Below are 19,819 nucleotides of genomic sequence, written 5' to 3' on the forward strand. Positions count from 1 at the left end.
TGACACAGCAAGGTTGCTTCCAGAGCCGTTCCTCCAATGGCAAAGCTCAAGGGTTTCAAAATCTTTGCTTTGTTGAAAAGATACGTTGCCTGCTGGGCCGCCCGGAAGCAGCCCCCGATCTGCAGAGCGCTCTCAGCTTTCTTTCCCTGTGTTGTTTTGTCCCTTATAGAGATAAGATGGGGCACACGGTGATCCCCCCTCCACGGGGGCCTCGGTGGTGCCCCAATTATTGAAACGTAGGACCCAGGGGCACCCAGGCTAGCAGCGATGGTGCACCAGCCCCTCTGGTTGAATGGGAAGGGCTACTTAAGCTTTGTCATAGCTTTAAACCATGGACTCCTCACTTCTTCTCAGCCAGCCATCCCAGGAAACTGAACATACATTAGTATTTGCATGACATTCACAGAACTTCGGAAGCAAACAGGTTGCAAAGGGCAGCAAACGGCAACAAAGGGCATCACGTTCCGTGGCCCATCTGCTGCCTCTGCCTTCGGATCCCAAATGAAAATAGAAATGTTTTTGGTTGTCTTTTTTGACACAGCTACATTTGTGCGGGTGACTCCCGACAAACCGGCCACCGCGAGGAGCCCTGTCCTACTCTTGACTCTGATGCTCTGTGGTCCCAATCTGTCATGACAGGGCGGAGGCCCCGTAAAAGGAGCTTCTTAGGGGCGGTGGCCCACCAGCTCCCCCTTTTCCCGATATTTTACTTATTGCCAAAGCTACCCAGGGAGGGAGCCGGGTTCCCTCCAAAACCCACATTCAAAACCGTTTAATGGACTCCTGAACGCTCCGAACGCCAAGAAGTGGCAAAAAAAGACCAACTTTGAGCTATTCCGAACGGCAAAGATCTCTGGCCCTGCGAAATCCTCCCTGCCCCCACTACCTTTTCGCCTTCCTGGCTTGGACGTCCCTTTTTTGTTGGAAGGGGGGGGGGGGAGCGGCGAATTAAAAAAAAAACACGGGAAAAACCAAAACCAACAACTTTTATTTACACATTAAACTCCAGTAACCATAATACTAACAAGCGCTTCAAGTAGTCTCTGTTCTTTTTCTTCCTCCCTCCTTTGTTTAATACTGATGTTTGGAAAGACAAGCTCCATGACCCTGGTAAACAGACTGGCTTGGCCAGCAGCCTTCCTTATCGCTCCTCTGTGCTCGGACAGTCTTCTCCTGGACTCGAATAAAGCCGATGGGGGGTGGGTGGGGGGTGGGGGGACATTTCCCCATGTCTTTTGCGCTGCCTGTCTGAGCCTCCTTTTGCGTGGTTAGCAGCACGGCACATCTGGGGTGCAGTCAGAAAGGCCGGGGTTCGAAACCCTGGGAAACGCTCTAGCCCGGGATTCCGTTCTTTCTCTTCAGAAATCTTATCTTGGGCATGTCTTGACGCTGACAGGACACGTATCCTGGTTATGGCGACTGAAAATTCAGCACAAATATTTTGGCTTTGACCTATCTGGAGTTAAATGGGCGTCGGGGATTCAGGAAAACGTCAACAACTTAAGCTAAATGGAACAACAAATGTTTTTTTTGTTTTTTGTTTTTGTTTTAAACAACGGCAACAACATATAACTTTTGCCACAACAGGCTTGCGCCGGGCGGCGGTTCTGGGAAGTGCTTGAGTGGAAACTCCTTTTGCGTGGTTAGCAGCACGGCACATCTGGGGTGCAGTCAGAAAGGCCGGGGTTCGAAACCCTGGGAAACGCTCTAGCCCGGGATTCCGTTCTTTCTCTTCAGAAATCTTATCTTGGGCATGTCTTGACGCTGACAGGACACGTATCCTGGTTATGGCGACTGAAAATTCAGCACAAATATTTTGGCTTTGACCTATCTGGAGTTAAATGGGCGTCGGGGATTCAGGAAAACGTCAACAACTTAAGCTAAATGGAACAACAAATGTTTTTTTTTTGTTTTTTGTTTTAAACAACGGCAAAAACATATAACTTTTGCCACAACAGGCTTGCGCCGGGCGGCGGGTCTGGGAAGTGCTTGAGTGGAAACTCCTTTTGCGTGGTTAGCAGCACGGCACATCTGGGGTGCAGTCAGAAAGGCCGGGGTTCGAAACCCTGGGAAACGCTCTAGCCCGGGATTCCGTTCTTTCTCTTCAGAAATCTTATCTTGGGCATGTCTTGACGCTGACAGGACACGTATCCTGGTTATGGCGACTGAAAATTCAGCACAAATATTTTGGCTTTGACCTATCTGGAGTTAAATGGGCGTCGGGGATTCAGGAAAACGTCAACAACTTAAGCTAAATGGAACAACAAATGTTTTTTTTTTGTTTTTTGTTTTTGTTTTAAACAAAGACAACAACATATAACTTTTGCCACAACAGGCTTGCGCCGGGCGGCGGTTCTGGGAAGTGCTTGAGTGGAAACTCCTTTTGCGTGGTTAGCAGAACGGCACATCTGGGGTGCAGTCAGAAAGGCCGGGGTTCGAAACCCTGGGAAACACTCTAGCCCGGGATTCCGTTCTTTCTCTTCAGAAATCTTATCTTGGGCATGTCTTGACGCTGACAGGACACGTATCCTGGTTATGGCGACTGAAAATTCAGCACAAATATTTTGGCTTTGACCTATCTGGAGTTAAATGGGCGTCGGGGATTCAGGAAAACGTCAACAACTTAAGCTAAATGGAACAACAAATGTTTTTTTTTTGTTTTTTGTTTTTGTTTTAAACAATGGCAACAACATATAACTTTTGCCACAACAGGCTTGCGCCGGGCGGCGTGTCTGGGAAGTGCTTGAGTGGAAACTCCTTTTGCGTGGTTAGCAGCACGGCACATCTGGGGTGCAGTCAGAAAGGCCGGGGTTCGAAACCCTGGGAAACGCTCTAGCCCGGGATTCCGTTCTTTCTCTTCAGAAATCTTATCTTGGGCATGTCTTGACGCTGACAGGACACGTATCCTGGTTATGGCGACTGAAAATTCAGCACAAATATTTGGGCTTTGACCTATCTGGAGTTAAATGGGCGTCGGGGATTCAGGAAAACGTCAACAACTTAAGCTAAATGGAACAACAAATGTTTTTTTTTGTTTTTTGTTTTTGTTTTAAACAACGGCAACAACATATAACTTTTGCCACAACAGGCTTGCGCCGGGCGGCGGTTCTGGGAAGTGCTTGAGTGGAAACTCCTTTTGCGTGGTTAGCAGCACGGCACATCTGGGGTGCAGTCAGAAAGGCCGGGGTTCGAAACCCTGGGAAACGCTCTAGCCCGGGATTCCGTTCTTTCTCTTCAGAAATCTTATCTTGGGCATGTCTTGACGCTGACAGGACACGTATCCTGGTTATGGCGACTGAAAATTCAGCACAAATATTTTGGCTTTGACCTATCTGGACTCAAATGGGCGTCGGGGATTCAGGAAAACGTCAACAACTTAAGCTAAATGGAACAACAAACTTTTTTTTTGGTTTTTTTTGTTTTTTTTGTTTTAAACAACGACAACAACATCTAACTTTTGCCACAACAGGCTTGCGCCGGGCGGCGGTTCTGGGAAGTGCTTGAGTGGAAACGAGCATTTTCGTATCATCGGTCATAAATAGCTTGGAACAAATTGGATGGTCTCCTCTTTGCTGTGGTTCCTTCTGCGGAGGTCCACGCCCAGTGCAAAAACAAAACGAAAAAACAAAAAAAAGAAGAAGAAATATCCGCCCCATCCCAAAATCAACAGCTTTGACAATGAAGGCCAAGGACAGTTCTCTTGACGCCCAGTTGCCCTCCCTGGGGTCCTTAGCCAGATGGAGAATCCCCCGGCCCCAAAAAAAAAAAAAAAGAGCTGGCCTACGTCACAAATTCCCAATCCGACAGCCTGAGAAGGTTCCAGGGTCCAGAAGCTAAAGGCAAACGAGGTACCTCCTGATGTAGGTTTTCCTCCAGCGCACAAGCTCCTCTTCTCAGCAAGGGCGAGGTAGTGCTGGCGTCCCGAGCAACGAGGGAGGACAAACAGAGGTGGGCCATGAGGGGCAGGTGGTCTGTGTTGGTGGCAGTGGCAGCATTGTCAAAGTGGAGGGGAGAGGGTCAGATGCATGGCTGTGGCCAGCCGGCTCACACCATGAATTCGTTGCTCCCGAGGAGCACCACGCTCTGGGAGCTGCTGCTGTCAGCGGCGTCGGGGTCCTTCGCCTGGCCGGTCCCGGCCGCCCCCTCCGGGGCTTCTTTGGCTATCGGGGGAGAATTTTTCACATTCTTCAGCTTCTGCTTGCCCTTCTCGGGGTTGAAGGTCCCCCTAGTGGTGAACAGCCGCCTGTTGTCCGGGCCTCTTGAGGGCCCCGGGGTTGCCTCCGGTGTGGTGCTCCCAGAAGTGGATGCCCGGTAGAAGGGCGATTTGGAGTAGATCTGGAATCGCTTCCTTGTGACATGAGAAAAGGAAGAAGTGGAAGGGGAAGCAGAGAGGGAAGCAGAGAGGGAAAGAGAGACGGAAGGAGAGGGGGAAGGAGAGAAGGAAATGGAAGAAATGGAGGAATCCAGGGAATCCTGAGAGTCTGGCTGCTTCCTCAGGTGTCTTCGAGACCGGCTGGAGGTGGAGTTTGTTTTGATCAATTTCAGGGAGCTGAAAGCTGAGCTTCTCTCTGGCAGGAAGGAGATATAAGACAGACTAAGTCCTGACCTTGCATGGGGGTGGGGGGGGAGTGCTAAGTGGGTTTAGAAGTATGTGGGTGGGTGGGATTTAATCTCCAGGGTGACCAACGAAATCCAACATTTGGCTATTGCTTAATCTCGACACTGCCCAAATCAAGTGACAAAGGGATGGGATCCTCCATGCATGCTTCTAAAGTTTATGCTGGCAAGTGGCAATTTGGATTTTTTTAAAAAATTGCTTATAGCAAGCACAGGTGAGTGTTTTCTTTTTAAGGGTACGATTGGGTACACTCAATAAAATGTCCTTAATTCAATGGGTTCCCCTCACCCCCAAAAAACTGTTGAATTGATTTCCTTCCCGCTACTAGTGGCCTAAGGTCTGATTGCCACCTACTAGAAAAGAAATAATCGAACTCCCATTGGGTGCTGGCGTGAGAAGGTTAAGGAACTGGGGTTAGATCAGGGACCTTTACAATTTGGAGTAATCAAGAACCTTTCTTGATCCATTAATTCCCTACATTTACATCCTGTGCCACTTGCATGCCCATGGACCCGTTGACTTAATTCTCAACTGTGAATATACATAGGCATCCCCTTTCAAAGAAAGGAAAGACATTATCCTATGACCTTACGGAATGCAACATGATTATTGGGGTTCCTTGCCTTTCCAGCTTACAGTTTTCTAATTCTGTATCACAGGCTACAGTGAGTTCTTTTTTTTTTTTTGGTAGCCTAAGCTGAATATTAAAATGTTAAGATTTAGGCCGTTTCCCCAAGCTTCAGAGTGCCATAGATGAGATATTGCAGAGTGGCTGTAGGCAAGGTGATTCCCCACTTCTCCGCCACCTCCTCCTCCACAGGAAGCCTGCAGAACAAAGCAGCCGAAACGCAGATTTCAGTCTGTTCACCTGTTTTGTCCGAGATGGTCTCCTCGGAGTCAAGGATTAAGTTTTCGATGCTGTCCGCGGTGCCAATGGAGGCCTCGGACTCAAGAGTTTCGTCATCGGAGGCTCGGGGCTCCAGAACCAGCATCTCAAAGGTCAGTTCTTCCCTGAGGGGAAACAGGGCAAATAACGAGAGTCAGTGGAAGGAGAGCGACCAGAAGCACTGAAAGGACAGAGAAACAGCCTGTCTGCCCGGGATGTTCCTGGTAACAAAATTCTCTCACAAAGCAAAATGGAAACGTTTCAGCCAAAGACCCAGCACTTGATATCCGCCCGCTGAAACTCCAGGAGTCTTCTGGCCTGGCATCCAGGCAATATATACCGACTGACTGGCAAGAGTCAGTGTACAAGGCAGAAAAAAAAATTCAAGCTCGGTGGCATTCCAGGGTATAAGAGTAGCGGATAGGAGTGGCTGGCTCTAGAGAGCCAGGTTTGATTCCCCGTTTATGCTCCACATGCAGCCAGCTGGGTGATCTGGGGCTCATCACAGTCCTGATAGTGCTGTTCTCACAGAGCAGCCCAGTCAAGACTCTCTCGGCCCCACCTAACACACAGGGTGTCTGTTGTGGGGAGAGGAAAGGGAAGGAGCTTTGAGACTCCTTCCGGGAGAGAAAAGAGGGCGTAAAAACCAGTGCCGCTGAGAAGCAGCGTGCGTGGTTTTCCCACCCGTTTTATTCTTCTAAGCCTTCCTATCAGAAAAAGCTCGGCCAAGACAGGGGGAAAGGGACAGGGCCGGAGGTGGCCAGGGAGCTTCATGGGTCCTGAGCCAATCCTTTGCATCCACACCCCCACTCTAGCTTCCCCAGCCCCGAGACTCCCACGGTCTCCCTTCCCCTCCACCCGCCCGGACTCACTTTTCCTTCTGCAGGTTCTCAATCTGCTTGGTCAGCGCCCTCTCCTCCTGCTGCATAGCCACCTGCTGCTTCTCGGTGACGTCCACCTCCATGGACTCCTCGCTGCTCAGTTCCTCGTCGGGGGGGTCCGGGACACAGGGCAGCCTTATGGGAGGCACCGGTGTAGAGCCTGGGTAGGTTCCTCTCCAAACGCGCCCTTTGCACTGCAGACACAACAGAGCTCGTGAGGGGCAGAACATTGGCCTTAAGGCTCTTCGGACTCTGGACTTGGCTCCCTCAGTGATGCAGACTTCATTAACACCATGAGCAAATGGCGGGCCGGTGACCGGCAGAGAGACAAAGACTGGGTAAGCGTCATATGCACCAAGAGCCCCCAGGGGCTCTGCACTGCATCGCAAATGTCAAACACTCTCCTCCGTTGGAGATTTGATTTTTGTAAGCCGGATGCCAAAGGACAGCCCATCGATACCTTTCTCCCAGTCCCCGTTTAAGACAGGGGGCACCAACAGCAAAACTAAGGCAGGTCTTGGATTTCCAGATTCAAAGACACACACTCCTACATTTCCCGTTGCGGGGGACAGATTAGAGCCAAGCGTCTTTCACTCCTCTCTGCCTCTAGAGAGCGGACAGGGGAACAACGGCCTCCAGAGTCACGGCTGCCCTCCTCATTTGCTCTCTCCAAAGAAAGTGACAGGCCACACATGCGCTGTCCACCCACAGCAATGGGAAACGATCCCTGTGATTACAGCAGCAAGAGATCTGCTAGATTCAGGTCCAGTAGCTCCCCAGTGTTGGTGGTGGGGAAGAGCTTTTGAGAGTCAAACCCCCTAGGTCACATAAAAGCCCAAAGTCTTTTCTTGAGCAGCCCTTTCCCCTACGGCTCGGTCATACATGCGCAGCCCGCTCAGATACATGTCATTCCTACAGCTGTACGTGCTTTGAAGGAATCTGTGGGCCCCAGCATGTGCAATCTGGAACCGGGCCTCTTCCATGCTGTATAATCCCCGGGGACAACCCCGGAACTGATACGTGTTCAGGATTCACACAAATGACTGCACACACGGACAACATGAACGCGGGCATATACAATGGAATGTGTGAAAAAGCCTACCCACCAGAAAAATGGGAAACCCAACCGCTTAAGCTCTTCTCGATACTTGGTATAGGATTTGTTCAAAAGCATATGCAGGATGTTCAGGTCCAGGTTTCTAATAAACTGCAAGAGCCTCCGACTTTTGGAAGAAAAGAAACCTTGAAGGACGGCCTTCCCCATCCTCCTGGGAAAACAGAGTTTTGACCCCGAGAAACAGAAAGCAGTGGAAGGGAAACACACACACGCGCGCACGCACACAAGTATGACGTGTGAGTTGTGGGCATGGAGCATGCAGCAGCACTGGAATGAGCGAGGGGGGGAGTGTTAACGGCACAAGGTCAGTCGCAATGCAATTCTGAATACATACCGGGATTGAGCTGCGGGTTATGCTCATAAACCTAACGGCAATTAGTACGGGTTTCTGGATTAGAGAGGACAGGAAAAGGAAAGGAGCAGGTTAGAGTGCGTGTGCCAGCGGCCCCTTTCCAAGAGCGGCTGGGCTGGCAAACAGAAGCTGCCCCCCCCGCCCCGGCTGCCCCTGCGAGAGCGCCAAGCTGCCGTGCTGTGCGGAAGACGGGGGGTCGGTGCCCGCAGAGACCGAAGCGGGGCTCCCACGCATCATGCCTGCCCTCGATCTCAGCACTGCGGAATCTGGGTCGCGTGCCACGTGATCAGCCAGCCGCTCCTGGGCCCACGTTATATAAGCAAGATGCATTGCGTTGCACAGCCCGCTGTATGTTCAGATTGCAGGAGCGGAGGAGGAGAGAGGAAAAAAACACACACACATCCTCCCCAAACATCAAACCGGGTCATCTCAATGCTGGAGACTTGGAGTGTGCCAGCTTTTCACAGCCCCAGAAAAGGCAGCGAGGGGAGAGGAAGCAGCTTGCTTCCGGGAGCTCAAAGGCAAGCCTGGCCTGGCTGCAGTGGGCACAGCGGCTCCCGCCGAGGTTCTCCCCCTTTTGTCTGTGCACGGGGGAGGTAGGCTGGGCTTAAGGCTAGCCTGCGGGAAGTAGGGCCACGGTGACAGTGCTGCAAGGTGGACAACGGGAAAAGGCACATTCACACGCAAGGGAAGGCAGCCCACCCTCACCAAGGAGTTAAAGGGGACCCTGTAAGGATTGCCTCGGAGAAGACAAAGCCTGACAGGCCCTGCTTGTGCTTTCAGGGGGTTTCGCTCCGTTTGCAGGCCTGACGCTCAGAACGGGGTCAGTTTGTTCGTGTCCGTGTTGGACCAGGTGGTGTGTCAAGGGATGAGATGAGCAAAAAGGTTTAGGGGAGAGCGCATGGGAAGAGGGGTTAGGGGGGAGTGGAAGGAAAAGGAAAGAGAAGGACCGATGACTTGCGACCTGATCCCCAAAAAGTCGACCGACATGCATGGGTCTTGAGTTCGAGAGAAAGCAGGGCCAAACAAATCATCTACAGACACAAACACACACTGCACAACCTTCTTCTCTCCAGATTCGCTCTCCGCGAGGGATGCCGTATCGAGAAACGTGGAAAGGGAAGATGCTGTAGCTCTGACAAATGTTTCGTCCTGACCTGGGGCGCTGGGGGTGAGGGAACTGGGATCCTGCCTCGTCCCTTACCATAGACCGGCGGATCAAGGAAAGCCGGCTCTTGGCTTTGCTCTCGGCAAACTCAAGGCTGGTGATGTCCTTAAGGCGAGCACGGTACTTCTTCATCTGCTCAACAACCACCAACTCTACGCAACTGAGAAAAGACAAAAATATAGATATTTAAAATCCAAATGGATGCGCTGTGGCCTGTTTTCTAGGCCTGGACCTGATTCTAGGTCTGGACCATTGACATGCTAAAGAGGTCTTTTCCTGTTTCTGAGCATTGTGAATGAGAAACTGGAAGAGTCAGTCCATCTAAAGGGTTTCCGTTGCAGGGAATCTCAGCTCCTCCGTCGGCTCCCTGCCCAATGCCCTCATATACTCCATGGGAGGGCCAAAGCAGCATGCTCATGTGGCGGCAAAGGTCCCAGCCAGCATCTAATGTGAGTTTATGACTCAGGGGAGAAAGGAGGCTCTAGTGCGATCCTTTACAGAATATGTTCCACTTGAAATATTGGGAATGTGCAGAAACGTGGCTAATGAAGAGGAGATGAGGCTGAGCAAGGGTCGGACCCATCTTCTCTTTTGGATTGCCGCCATCCCCCCATCCCTCCACTCCTGCCTCTTCCCTTTCCCTTTCCCCACCCCTCATATTTCTGCTCTTCAACCGTTCCTTCGTGGAAGGGGCCATGATTGATGAGCGGGCAAAGGGGCCTGAAGGAAGGAGTGGATTGGTTCAATGACAGGGGTGTCTCAAATGCACGCTGAATCCTCTCTAAAACAGGGGACCTAGAAAGAAAAGACACCTAGAAAGAAAAAGGTTTCCACCTCCCAAGGTGTGTTTTTACCTGATGGTTTTGCTGACATCTTGAGCACTCTGCAGTGGGTCCGTGGTGTCTGGGCAACGGAGAATGCATGGAGCAAAGACAATGGCCAGGGCATTAGCTGACATACGGTTGGTATCCTCCTGAAGGGCAATCCTAAACGGCATCAGAAATAAAGTGACAAGTCGCCCCTCCATTTCTTCGGGAGAGGGGGGAAAGGGGCAACAGAAAGGAGTCCCAAATGGGCTGGGAAATTCTTCCTCTGGCCTAGGCTAATCTACATGTCCTCCATGGCTCATTCACAGTATTCTGTTCACCCAAGAAAGATCAACGGTGAACGGCAAAGGCAGAGCTTTAATGCCAGCAGCTGCTTTTTTACCGCTGGATCCTGTTGTCTCATTCAGCAAAGGAAACTGTTTTTCTGAATGGCAAAGGGATTGAGAAAAACACTCCTTTCTCTCTTTCTTACGGGCTCAACGTAATGGGAAAGATCTAAATATTCAGGAAAAGCAATCTGCTTGTGACCTTGGACTCGGCTGTACCACAGAATTTACCCCAATATAAATCACTATACAATAACATGCATAATAATGTGAATAATTTTTTTTACATAAAATGGACTTTCCAAACCATGTCATGAATTCTTCCCCGCCCCTAACAATCCCAGTAAACCTCCAAACTCCTCATCTAGACCCATGATTAAGCTAACCCTAACCTTAACCCTAACCCTAAGCCAACCCTAACCCTAGCCCCAGAATTTACCCCAATATAAATCCCTATACTTTTACATGTACAATGACTTTCCGAACCATTTCACAAAGTCTTCCCCACCCCTAACAATCCCAGTAAGCCTCCAAACTCCCCATCTAGACCCATGATTAAGCTAACCCTAAACTTAACCCTAACCCTAAACTAACCCTAACCCTAGCCCCAGAATTTACCCCAATATAAATCCCTATACTTGTACATGTACAATTATGTCAAAAATTATTTTTACATACAATGTTCTTTCTGAACCATGTCACAAAGTCTTCCCCGCCCCTAACAATCCCAGTAAACCTCCAAACTCCCCATCTAGACCCATGATTAAGCTAACCCTAACCTTAACCCTAACCCTAAGATAACCCTAACCCTAGCTCCAGAATTTACCCCAATATAAATCCCTATGCATGTATATGTACAATTATGTCAAAAATTATTTTTACATACAATGTTCTTTCCGAACCTTGTCACAAAGTCTTCCCCGCCCCTAACAATCCCAGTAAACCTCCAAACTCCTCATCTAGACCTATGATTAAGCTAACCCTAACCTTAACCCTAACCCTAAGCTAACCCTAACCCTAGCCCCAGAATTTACCCCAATATAAATCCCTATACATGTATATGTACAATTATGTCAAAAATTATTTTTACATACAATGTTCTTTCCGAACCTTGTCACAAAGTCTTCCCCGCCCCTAACAATCCCAGTAAACCTCCAAACTCCTCATCTAGACCCATGATTAAGCTAACCCTAACCTTAACCCTAACCCTAAGCCAACCCTAACCCTAGCCCCAGAATTTACCCCAATATAAATCCCTATACTTTTACATGTACAATGACTTTCCGAACCATTTCACAAAGTCTTTCCCGCCCCTAACAATCCCAGTAAACCTCCAAACTCCCCAACTAGACTGCCAGTTTTGGGCAGGCACATCCTAAGAAGAGCTCCTGGGGATCTAGATTCAACTGAAGCAACTGCTGTCAGCAGCACAATACTAGACCCACAGGCATTTCTTTTAACATCACCAGGGAATCTAGGGCTGGGAGGACAGATCCGTGGGGCAGATGAACTGAGTTCAAGGATTCACCACCCAAACAGGCACTTGGCATGATCCGGATGGCATCTGCTGCTTGGGAGAGGGGGAGCAATCACCGCCTTGCTTGTCAGCTGCACTTCGTTGGGGCATTCAGCTTGCTGCCTGCCTATATTTACAAAGAGCTGCTGCTACATAACATGCCTATCCAGACGCCGAGCAGCACCGCTCTCTGGCTCAGCAGTCTTCGGGCCCTTTCGGGGACAGGAAGCTGCACGGAAGGTAAAGGCTGGGCTTGCTGCATAATAAGGGGGAGGCCATTGGGGGAAGGAGACAAAGGGATCGACTGGCTCCTGTCATCAATTGCCGGTACCTGACAAGGTGAAAGACCAGGCGTTCCAGGGTATGGAAGTGGGTGCGAGAAAGCTGGCCAATGACGGAGTACACCCCACGAATGGTTTCCTTCCTCTCTTGCAAGCCTGTGGAGACCATGTTCATTCATTGCATGGGGAGCAGTGGCGCAGGGAGGACAGCAGTACTTTAAACATCTTTATTCATAAACATATACATATATAGGCCGCTTCTGTTTAGAATACCAAGATCCAATTAAACATGTGAACACCCCCTTGAAGGTTCAGGTTACAGTGGATGAGCGATAGTGTTGTGAGGGTCCTGCATAGTGCAGGGGGTTGGACTAGATGACCCAGGAGGCCCCTTCCAATTCTATGATTCTATTATTCTACATCCCTCCCACCAGACCCACACATCTCCCAAATGTAAAGCACAAACAACTACCACAAGCACTCTAAGACAGGGGTAGTCAACCTGTGGTCCTCCAGATGTCCATTCGACTACAATTCCCATGAGCCCCTGCCAGCGTTTTCTGGCAGTCGCTCAGGGAATTGTAGTCCACGAACATCTGGAGGACCACAGGTTGACTACCCCTGCTCTAAGAGATGCTCAGGCTCTGGCAAGCCTTCAAAGGAAGGGAGGTTTGCACGGCTGGGATAGTCTCTCTTATTCCTTGCAATTCTCATGACTGGTCTTCTGTGGCCTTCCAGGTCAGAGTAAGACAGAGAGGAAGTGAGCTCTGGAGGCAGTTCAGCCCCTGGCCTTGTGTGTCTGGAATACACAATTGTGTCTGGAATACACAATACAGGCACACAATGGCAAAATGGTGGTAGAATATATTCCTGGTGTCTCCTCCTGGTATGATGGGCTATCTGGAAGTTCCAAGGAGCCAGACAGAGTCATGTGTCAAAGGCCTTACTGTGTAAGCACAATATAGTCCCAGTGATACATTAGAGATCCTCCTTGGGTTGGATCCAGACAGAATTCCTCATCCCACTGAAAGCAGGTCTGTCAGGAGAACTCGACATTTCCTCCCCCTCTCCTCCTGCAGCCCACTGATCCTCCCAGAATACTAATCCCGGGGGGCAGAGGACTCTCAGGAGCTGCATGAGAGGCAGACTGGGGAAACGCAGCAAGAACAGGGAATAGATGGGAATTATTCCATCCCTTCCTCTTGTGGAAAATTTAACCTGGATCCAACCTGCGACATCCCGCCAAAGTCACAAACGGACCACAACTTGCTCCTCTTCCATTTCTCAGGTCGAATTGCTCTTAATAGTGAATAGCTAAGACCTCTTGACTTTTTGTGTGATTCTGACACTAAACCATGGACCGTTTGCTCCTCTCTTTGGGGGATCGGTCGCCCATGCTGCATGAGAAGGGCGCCTTACCCATGGCTCGCAGAAACTCTTCGTAGAGTTCAAATGTCATAAGCGGATTCGGCAGATCGCGGAGCCACTGTTTGAAGACGCCGGCAATGACGTGGATGTTGTAGTCATCCAGATTCACACTTTCCAGATCTGGACAGGGGGGGGGGGGGGAGCAAGCAGAGCGGCAGAGTCAGGAGACACGCCAGCAGCCCAGCCTCGGCAAACGCTGCTCCTTCCGCGCCAAGGGGAGACCCCAGCCGCCCAAACAGACCAGAGCTTCAGCCCAAAAGACCTCATTAAGAATTTGCTTGTGGACGGCCAAAGCCTATCAGGAACTTGGCAGGGCCCTCTGCCAGCGTGACACTGGCTGACAGTGTAGCCCCCCCACCCACCCCCCAAATTTCCCATAATCAGTGATGCAACCTTCCCTCCTAATGAGGAAGGGAACAAAGACTGGGACTCAGACGGGACACAAAGGCTTCAGTGTGGCACATGCCAGGGGAGATGCCTGGCAAATCAGCCCAGGGGGCGGACCCAAGCAAAGCTTCTTCTGTTCTAAGGGGCGCCCCACCCCCCAAGCCGTCCTCACCTGTATCCAGGCCCTGCCGCAGCTCTTTGATCTTGTTGGCCGAGCCGGATTTCCGGTAGATGCCCTCTATGTACAGGGCATGCATCTCAATGTAGCTGCTGAGCTTCTCGAACACCAGGGGCACGGTACGCTCTTCGGTAATCAGGCGAGAGAGCTCGACCCCAAACTGCCGGGAGGAAAGCTCCGGGTCGTACTGCGGGGGGGGCGGCAGAGGAGAGGCAGTTAGGCTCCGCCAGGGGGCCTCCAAGCAAAGGCTGCTCACAGCTCAGTCAACCCGGGCACGTTTCAGGGTCAAATCCTGCCGACTGGGGAAGGGGCTTAGCTTTAAGGGTGGCGACTAGACTCCCTGCTAAATTTGAAAACGATACAAGGCTGGCAAATGCTGATTAGACACCCAACCCTGCTTACTTTATGCTCAACCCAGAGCCAAATTCCTCAGTGAGACCTTACGGGGTTCTAACCTCCACTCCGTTGCTGAAAAGATAATCTATCTTTTATCTGACCAGGTTGATGATGTAACATATAAAACCGCCCTATTTGCCTCGGCTGCAAGGAAAATAAGGGCCAATGTTACAACCACTAAGGCAGCCTCTTAACACTCTTGCACTTTGTATGCTGTTTCAGTTTTTTGGCCTATGGCTATATACAAATAAATGTATCTTATCTTATCTTATCTTAGATTAGACACCCAACCCAATTCCCAAATGACTCGAGGCTATAAAAGCACCGGGGGGGGGGGGGGGAAGGCTTTTCAGCTTCACCTGTCCTGGGGTCAACGTTGCTCCTGTAACAACATTTCCCGTACTGGGAGAGCTGCACCGCTGTGGCCCCCACGCAATGCCAAAGGCTCCCAAACTCAGAGCTCAGAATTGGGCTGCCATCCCAAAAGGGGCTCTGTGGCAGTGTCCTAACAGATGACCCTCCCTGGGCTCTGGGCACTGCTGAAGGTTAAGTCCAAAGCCTTCTGGGTGACAGCAGAAACCCCCAGCAAAGAGGCAAATGACGCCCCTGAAGCATGAACCGTTAACAGGCCTTGACAGCCGCACAGCCGAGAGAATCGATGGGGAAACACAGGCAGAGCTACTTTGGAAACCCGGCATCTGACAACTCACTTGAGAAATAGACTCTTGCTTGGGGGGGGGGGAGGAGGGGGGCTGACAACATTCCAAAACCAGGTTTGGAACACATGAAGTGCAAAGAGGCCCCCAAATCCAAGGAAGGAATGAGAAAGAGGGCGCAAGGCCAGGGTCGTCCAGCCATTGGGCTTTCTCATCCCACACAAGTGAAAATAAGAGGGAGAGAGGACAGGATGAAGGGTCCCTCACTGGACAGGCCTCTCCATGCAGGGAAACACCAGAAGAAAATGGGACAAGGGGGGATCCAGTTCCTACAGACCCCTGTTTCACAAACAGAGCTAAGAAGGGTCGGGTTTCTGCTGTTATGGTCTTATAAAGAGCTTTTCGGCATGACAGGAAACACCTAGCGCTGCAAGCGATGGGTAAAAAGCCAGAAGGCTGCCATGAAAAAGGAAAAGATCAATTCTTCATTGATTTCACCCCAGGTAACAGTTCTGAATGAAGCAACCTGGGACCTCAGCAGATCTCTGGCCCGAGGGGGAGCCTTCTCAAAGGTCAGTGTTGGGAATCTGACTTGGATGGCTCAGGCTCGCTCGCTCTCATTAGATCTCGGGACCCAAGCAGGATCGGCCCAGGTTAGAGCTTGGATGGGGGACCACCAAGGAGGTCCAGGGTGGCTATGCAGAGTCAGGAAATGTCAAGCCACCTCTGCTCATCTCTTACCTGTGGGGTTGCCATAAGTCACCTGCGTCTGTCTGGCACTTCCCACTGCCACCACCAAGGTAACAAATCTGGCATATTCTCCAGATTTCCCCTTGGGCAGAACATTTCCGCTGCTAATTTGTAAAAACCTGATGGCGAGGCCATCCCAATTTCGGTCCAGTGAACCAGCTGGACCACTACGGTGCTACTCTTTTTTACAGACCCGGTGGGACGTAATTATAAGGTTCCCCCCCCTTGTCTCTCCCACAAACACACAGGGGACAAAATAGATACACACACAAAGAAATCCACCATCTTCAAATCAACACAACCCTCCTTCAGCACAAGCCATCTTCTAGAGGTGATTAGAAACGGCAAAAAAAAATATATATATATATATATGTAATTTTCTGGTTTATTCAGGACACAGCGCATGCACTGCCAGGGAGCCGGTCAGGAACAAGGGGACACGGGACGGCTTTGAAGGAAATACATCCAGATGTATTTTTCAGGCCTCACGGAGAAGAAACTGCTAGTTAACACGGGGGACATGAACGGCTTTGCACAAGTTACGCCTTGAGAGTCTCTCCAAGGACAACCAAGCCTGTGCTCATGCTACATCCTAATACATTACCGAGAGGCACACCAGCCACTGACTGAGTGAACTAAAACACAAGAGAAAATGAAAAGATACAGAGTTTAGAGGCTGGCCAGCAGCTCGAGTCCGTTTCCCCTCGTTTTGGGGGGAGCCTCTGCTTTCTGGTAAATGGTGAGAAGAAGAACTGACTGGAATCTCTTGAGACTAGGAACATTCAAGCCAATGGTTGATTAAGGAAACAAAGGGGCTTGTATTATTCCTTCTGAATTGTCTCCGGACCCATTGCTGTGGCAAAGACACATGCCCATTTCTAAAAAACGACACTGGGGAGTGGGTGGGTGGGGGAGGAAGATCTCCTCCCCTCCCTGCTGCATTTCCAAACCAAAAGGGGCTCTCCCTCTGATCCTCAAAAAGAGAAAGGTAGCCAGGTCTGGAGAACCTAGACCCACCTTGCCAAACACCCTAAGGTCTAGTTTGTCCCCAAGAAAAGAGGCAAGGCGGACTGGAAAGGAGGCAAAGGGCTTTATCTACCTGGTGACCAGGGCTGGCAAAGAACGGGAGAGCTGAAGAGGAAGCTCCTTAGGAATCCCCCCCCCCCACCGGAGAATGTTTTGAAGTCCCAGAGGCTGAAATGAAGACACACACACACCCTTACCTTTTTGGGGCACATAGTTGTAGTTTTCAGGCAGCACTTCCTGTGGCATGCATACTTGCACACTGCAACAATGAGAAAGGAAGACGTAGTAGGTCGCAGGCTCCATCTCTGCAGCATCGTGGCTTGACTCATGGCCTGTCCTGGTGACCGTTTCCCCAGACGCACCCCTGGCTGCTTTTAGTGCTCAAGCAGGGTCAGGATGTGTCCCAGGAGGATAAATATTAAAGGGGGGGGGGATGTCAGAAGCGACATGCTATTCTACAATTGGTCTTGAATGCTGCCTGGGGTGGGTGGGAGGGACGGAATCGCTCCAGTCTGGTTCCACCTGGTCCGCCTGCCTTCCAGTTTGCTTCCGGGCCCAAGTCAGGGGGAAGGTTTAAAGTCCTATACAAAGCCCTGGGATATGCATACCTTATAGACTGCCTCCCCCCATACAAATCAACCCGGCCACTACGATCATCTTCAAGGGCTCTGTCTCGGGTGCCCTTGCCACTTGAGGCTAGATGGGTAAGAGAGCCATGAAAGGGAAGATCACCTGGCCTCAACCCAGGGGCCTTTTTGGTCCTGGCCCCGGCCTGGTATAATGAACTCCTGAACAGAGCTGAGGGCCCTGATGGAGCTTTCAAAGTTCTGCAGGGCCCGCAAGTTGGAACTGTCCTGCCAGATCTTTAGTTGAGGCCAGGGCTATAAGATCTGGGCTCCCCTCCTTATTTTTCCTTGTTTTCACTGATTAAGATCTAGGTGGCTCCTCTAATCCCCCCTGGAGATGTATCTGTCAGTATGCACAAGGGGACCAGGGGAGTTATTGGTTGTCAACTGGATTGGCTTTTTAGATTATAGTGTTATCTCAAGGGTTTTCATTATGTGATTTAATGTAGTTTAACCTGGATTGTTAGCCCCCACGAGCCAGTCACAGGAGTGGTGGGGTAGACGTGGAATGAACAAACAAACAAACAAACTAACAAATAAATAGTGGCCCTAAAATTATGGAACTCCCTTCCCAGGGAGGTTCCTTTGTCCCTCTCGGCTACTGTCTTCCATCATTTGGTGAAGACTATTCTGTTTCATCTGTTGTCCCCATTACAGGATCCCCCACCTTGTGTGTTTTTATGGTTGTTTTCATTGTTTCTGTAAGTTTTTTAAAGAATTCTTTAGAATTGTTAGATGCCCCGGAGGCTTAAATTGGGCAAAAAGGTGACAGACATATGTTTTAAATAAATAAAAATAAAACAAGAAGAAATGCAACAGTGAAGATCATTTCCATCCACAAATGGCCAGTTTTGCATTCAGCATCCCATTTAGCCACGGACAGAAAGAGCAAAGTAAACCTCCAAACTCCCAGAGAAGTAATCAACACAGTGAAAAAGGGAAATGATTCAGGCTTACATTTGCAAACAGAGGCCTTGTCCATGATCCATATCAGGGATGAGCAGAGCTCACAGTAGGTCGGAATACTGTACTGAGTCGCCTTAAAAATGTGGCCATTGTATTCTTCCACCTACCAAAACAGAAGAGCAGTTTGATATTCAGTGACAGCTGAAGACAGAGCTGCCTCAGCCGTTGATCTCCTGCTAAAAGGCAACCCTCAGCAGAATGACCCCTTTTCTAGAGCCACTGCAGAAAATGGCCTTGGAAAGGCGTAACTCTGCTTCTGGGGGCACTGCCAGTCAACCCAGAAGCATCCCAGGCAGTTGCTTGGTTTGTTATTTGGGTGGGATGCCAGAAGTGTTTTCTTGGCCCTGTTGGCTCCCTGGCTCCCAGAATACTGGGGAGTTATAGTCTGATCTGTCAAAAAAAAAGATTAAGAACATGCAAAAATATCCCGCTCCATCGGTAAGCCAGTCTCAAGAACGGGCAAGATCAGAATGCTTTCAGAATGCACAGGAATCCTCATTGCTGATGCTTACACCTGCCTCTCTCAGGAGGAAAAAGTTCTGATGCCTAAATGCTCATTTACAGACGCTTCACCAGCCGGCTTTGACGTCGTGAGCACAGAAAGGCAGCCGCGAAAACATCCTCGATCAGAACATCTGCTTGCCGCTCAAAGTGACCTACTTTGCCGCAGAAGTGACATCCTTTCAAGCGCTACTCACCCCGTGCAACATCGGAAATCTCTCCAGGACTCGTGCTCAATTCAAGAGGCAGTGTGTTTGCCCGTTACGGGGTCTATCAGTTATGGTTTCGTGTGGCTTTACTTTTCAGAGAATGACTTTAAATACCCACATTAAAATGCCAACAAATCTATCCTGGCATCAGCTTTTGCCAGCCAAGCTCGCATTGTGCATTTAGTGCGTAAGTCGGGCCAGGTGGGCTCCTGACTGGCCACTGGAGATTTGATTGGCTCTGCTTTTTGAAACGTTGCTTGGACAACAGCGGCTACCACAGCACAAGGAGGCTTGCTGAGCAGACGAAGGCAAGCCTTGTGAGCCATTTTGTGGCTGGCTCCGCCTCCTGGGGCAGCCATTTTGTGGCTGCGCCCATCGCCCTGTGTCAGAATGCCAAAGGCGCCCCCAGACCCAGCTTAGGGATCGGGGGCCTAGAAAGTGGAAAGAAAGGCTCGGTAATCCCACCCGACTTGCCGTAGCAAGGTCTGTTCACGGAAGGATGCTCAGCACTGTACAGCTATGGAATCTATGCAACCATCAGGGTCCTGAATATTGATAAGGTAAGATTTTATGCGTCTCCACCAACATCTCTCAATTCCCAAGAGACAGTTTCTTCAGGACCAAGCAGGGGACTCTACCATCCATGATGGTTCGTGCACATTTACTGTCCTCCATCTGAGAAAGCTCCCTAATTGAGAGAGCACAGTTAAACTAGAAAATTGAT

At 50.2% G+C, this 19,819-nt stretch overlaps 1 protein-coding gene across 7 annotated transcripts in view; it reads right to left on the reverse strand.

Moving 5' to 3' along the window:
- Positions 1-969: 969 nt before the first annotated feature.
- Positions 970-19,819, reverse strand: part of MYO9A (myosin IXA) — a 138,457-nt gene continuing 119,607 nt past the window's right edge. For 5 of the 7 annotated variants that reach the window (XM_077318114.1, XM_077318115.1, XM_077318116.1 and 2 more), the window contains 11 exons: positions 18,377-18,488; positions 16,991-17,052; positions 13,960-14,152; positions 13,392-13,520; positions 12,023-12,128; positions 9,877-10,008; positions 9,059-9,182; positions 7,837-7,890; positions 6,377-6,579; positions 5,487-5,629; positions 970-4,568 (listed from right to left, as the gene is read on the reverse strand). In XM_077318114.1, coding sequence (XP_077174229.1) covers positions 4,045-4,568; positions 5,487-5,629; positions 6,377-6,579; positions 7,837-7,890; positions 9,059-9,182; positions 9,877-10,008; positions 12,023-12,128; positions 13,392-13,520; positions 13,960-14,152; positions 16,991-17,052; positions 18,377-18,488 — 1,782 coding nt within the window. In that variant the 3' untranslated portion in view covers positions 970-4,044. The other 2 variants (XM_077318113.1, XM_077318117.1) reach the window with 2 other exon arrangements.

This window comes from Paroedura picta, chromosome 18, assembly GCF_049243985.1.
Source record: "Paroedura picta isolate Pp20150507F chromosome 18, Ppicta_v3.0, whole genome shotgun sequence".
Taxonomy (NCBI): Eukaryota; Metazoa; Chordata; class Lepidosauria; order Squamata; family Gekkonidae; genus Paroedura; species Paroedura picta.